The following is a 1,227-nucleotide window of genomic DNA, read 5'->3' on the forward strand; positions in this document are numbered from 1 at the left end:
GCAGCGCTGGGAGGCGGGATCCGGCCGCGGGACGGGCGTGCGGGGCGCTGGGGGCCGCGATGCGGGCCGAGCAGCTGCGCGCTGCTCGGACGGGCGAGGGGCAGGGCTGGACCCGGCGGGGTGACCGGCGCCCGCAGCGCGCACGGGTAAGCTTGGCCCCGCCCCGTGGAGTTGGTCCAGCTCCCCAGTGTTTAACTAAGTCGTGACACCAGCGCAGAATCCACGCCTAATTAAATTAATTAGGGATTCTTGTCAATCCTGGATTAATGGCCACGAGCGCCGGCAGCCGAAGCTCTCCGAAAACCCAGACGAGCAGGACCTGCCTCCTCTCCCCACCCCGCAGTCCCCGTCGCTGTCCTCCCGCTCCCGCCCCGGGTTGTCCAGACTCCAGCCTCAGTCCATCTCTCCATCTACCCCCCTTCTCTCTCTCTCTCCTTTTCCTCTGTCTCTCTCTCCATCTCCTCTCTCCTCTCCCTCTCTCTCTCCATCTCCCTGTCTCCATCTCTTCATCTCCCTCTCTCTCCAATCTCCCCATCTCTCTCTCTCTCTCTTCCCCCCACCCCCTCCGCCCCGCACCCAGGTAGTGGCGCGGCTGCGGCCCGGGAAGGGGGCTCCCACGGAGTTGCGAGGGGAGGTAATTGACTCAGAACAAGGGGCCGCCTTTGCGAAGTATAAATAGTGAGACTTCAAGCGCAGCGTCGCTATCAGATCTGAACTCTCCGCAGGAAGAATTGTCAAAGATCTTAACATCCAACAAGCGCGCACGGGCACGGGAGCCTCCGACCGCTTTTCCCTCCCGCGGCCCCCGCCCCTGCTCCCCTCCTCCTCCTCTTCCTCCTCCTCCTCTTCCTCCTCCTCCTCCTTCTCCTCCTCCTCTTCTCACTTCTTTTTCTCCTTCTCCTCTTTCTTCTTTCTTCTCTTTTTCTTCCTCCTCCTCCTCCTTCCCCTCCCCCCTCCCCCCTGCCCATTGATGTGTTATTATTGGGGGGGCTGGAGCAGTAAGAAAAGAAGAAGAAAAAAAGCGCGGGGCTCTGCGGGAGAGGCTGAGGGGGCTGCGGCCGGCGGCGATGGAAGAGCTCACAGCCTTCGTCTCCAAGTCTTTTGACCAGAAAGTGAAGGAGAAGAAAGAGGCGATTACATACCGGGAGGTGCTGGAGAGCGGGCCGCTGCGCGCGGCCAAGGAGGCGGCGGGCTGCGCGGAGCCGGGGCGCGAGGAGCGCAGCAGCC

At 62.7% G+C, this 1,227-nt stretch overlaps 1 protein-coding gene across 1 annotated transcript in view; it reads left to right on the plus strand.

The window, feature by feature from the left end:
- Nucleotides 1-1,067: 1,067 nt before the first annotated feature.
- SHOX2 (short stature homeobox 2) overlaps nucleotides 1,068-1,227 on the plus strand; it is a 9,633-nt gene continuing 9,473 nt past the window's right edge. Inside the window, exon 1 of the mRNA XM_006887681.1 lies at nucleotides 1,068-1,224. Within this exon, the coding sequence (XP_006887743.1) occupies nucleotides 1,068-1,224 (157 nt within the window). The remainder of the gene's footprint in view (nucleotides 1,225-1,227) is intronic.

The sequence above is a fragment of the Elephantulus edwardii genome, unplaced genomic scaffold, assembly GCF_000299155.1.
Source record: "Elephantulus edwardii isolate Elephantulus edwardi_28Jun2011 unplaced genomic scaffold, EleEdw1.0 scaffold00060, whole genome shotgun sequence".
NCBI classification, from domain to species: Eukaryota; Metazoa; Chordata; class Mammalia; order Macroscelidea; family Macroscelididae; genus Elephantulus; species Elephantulus edwardii.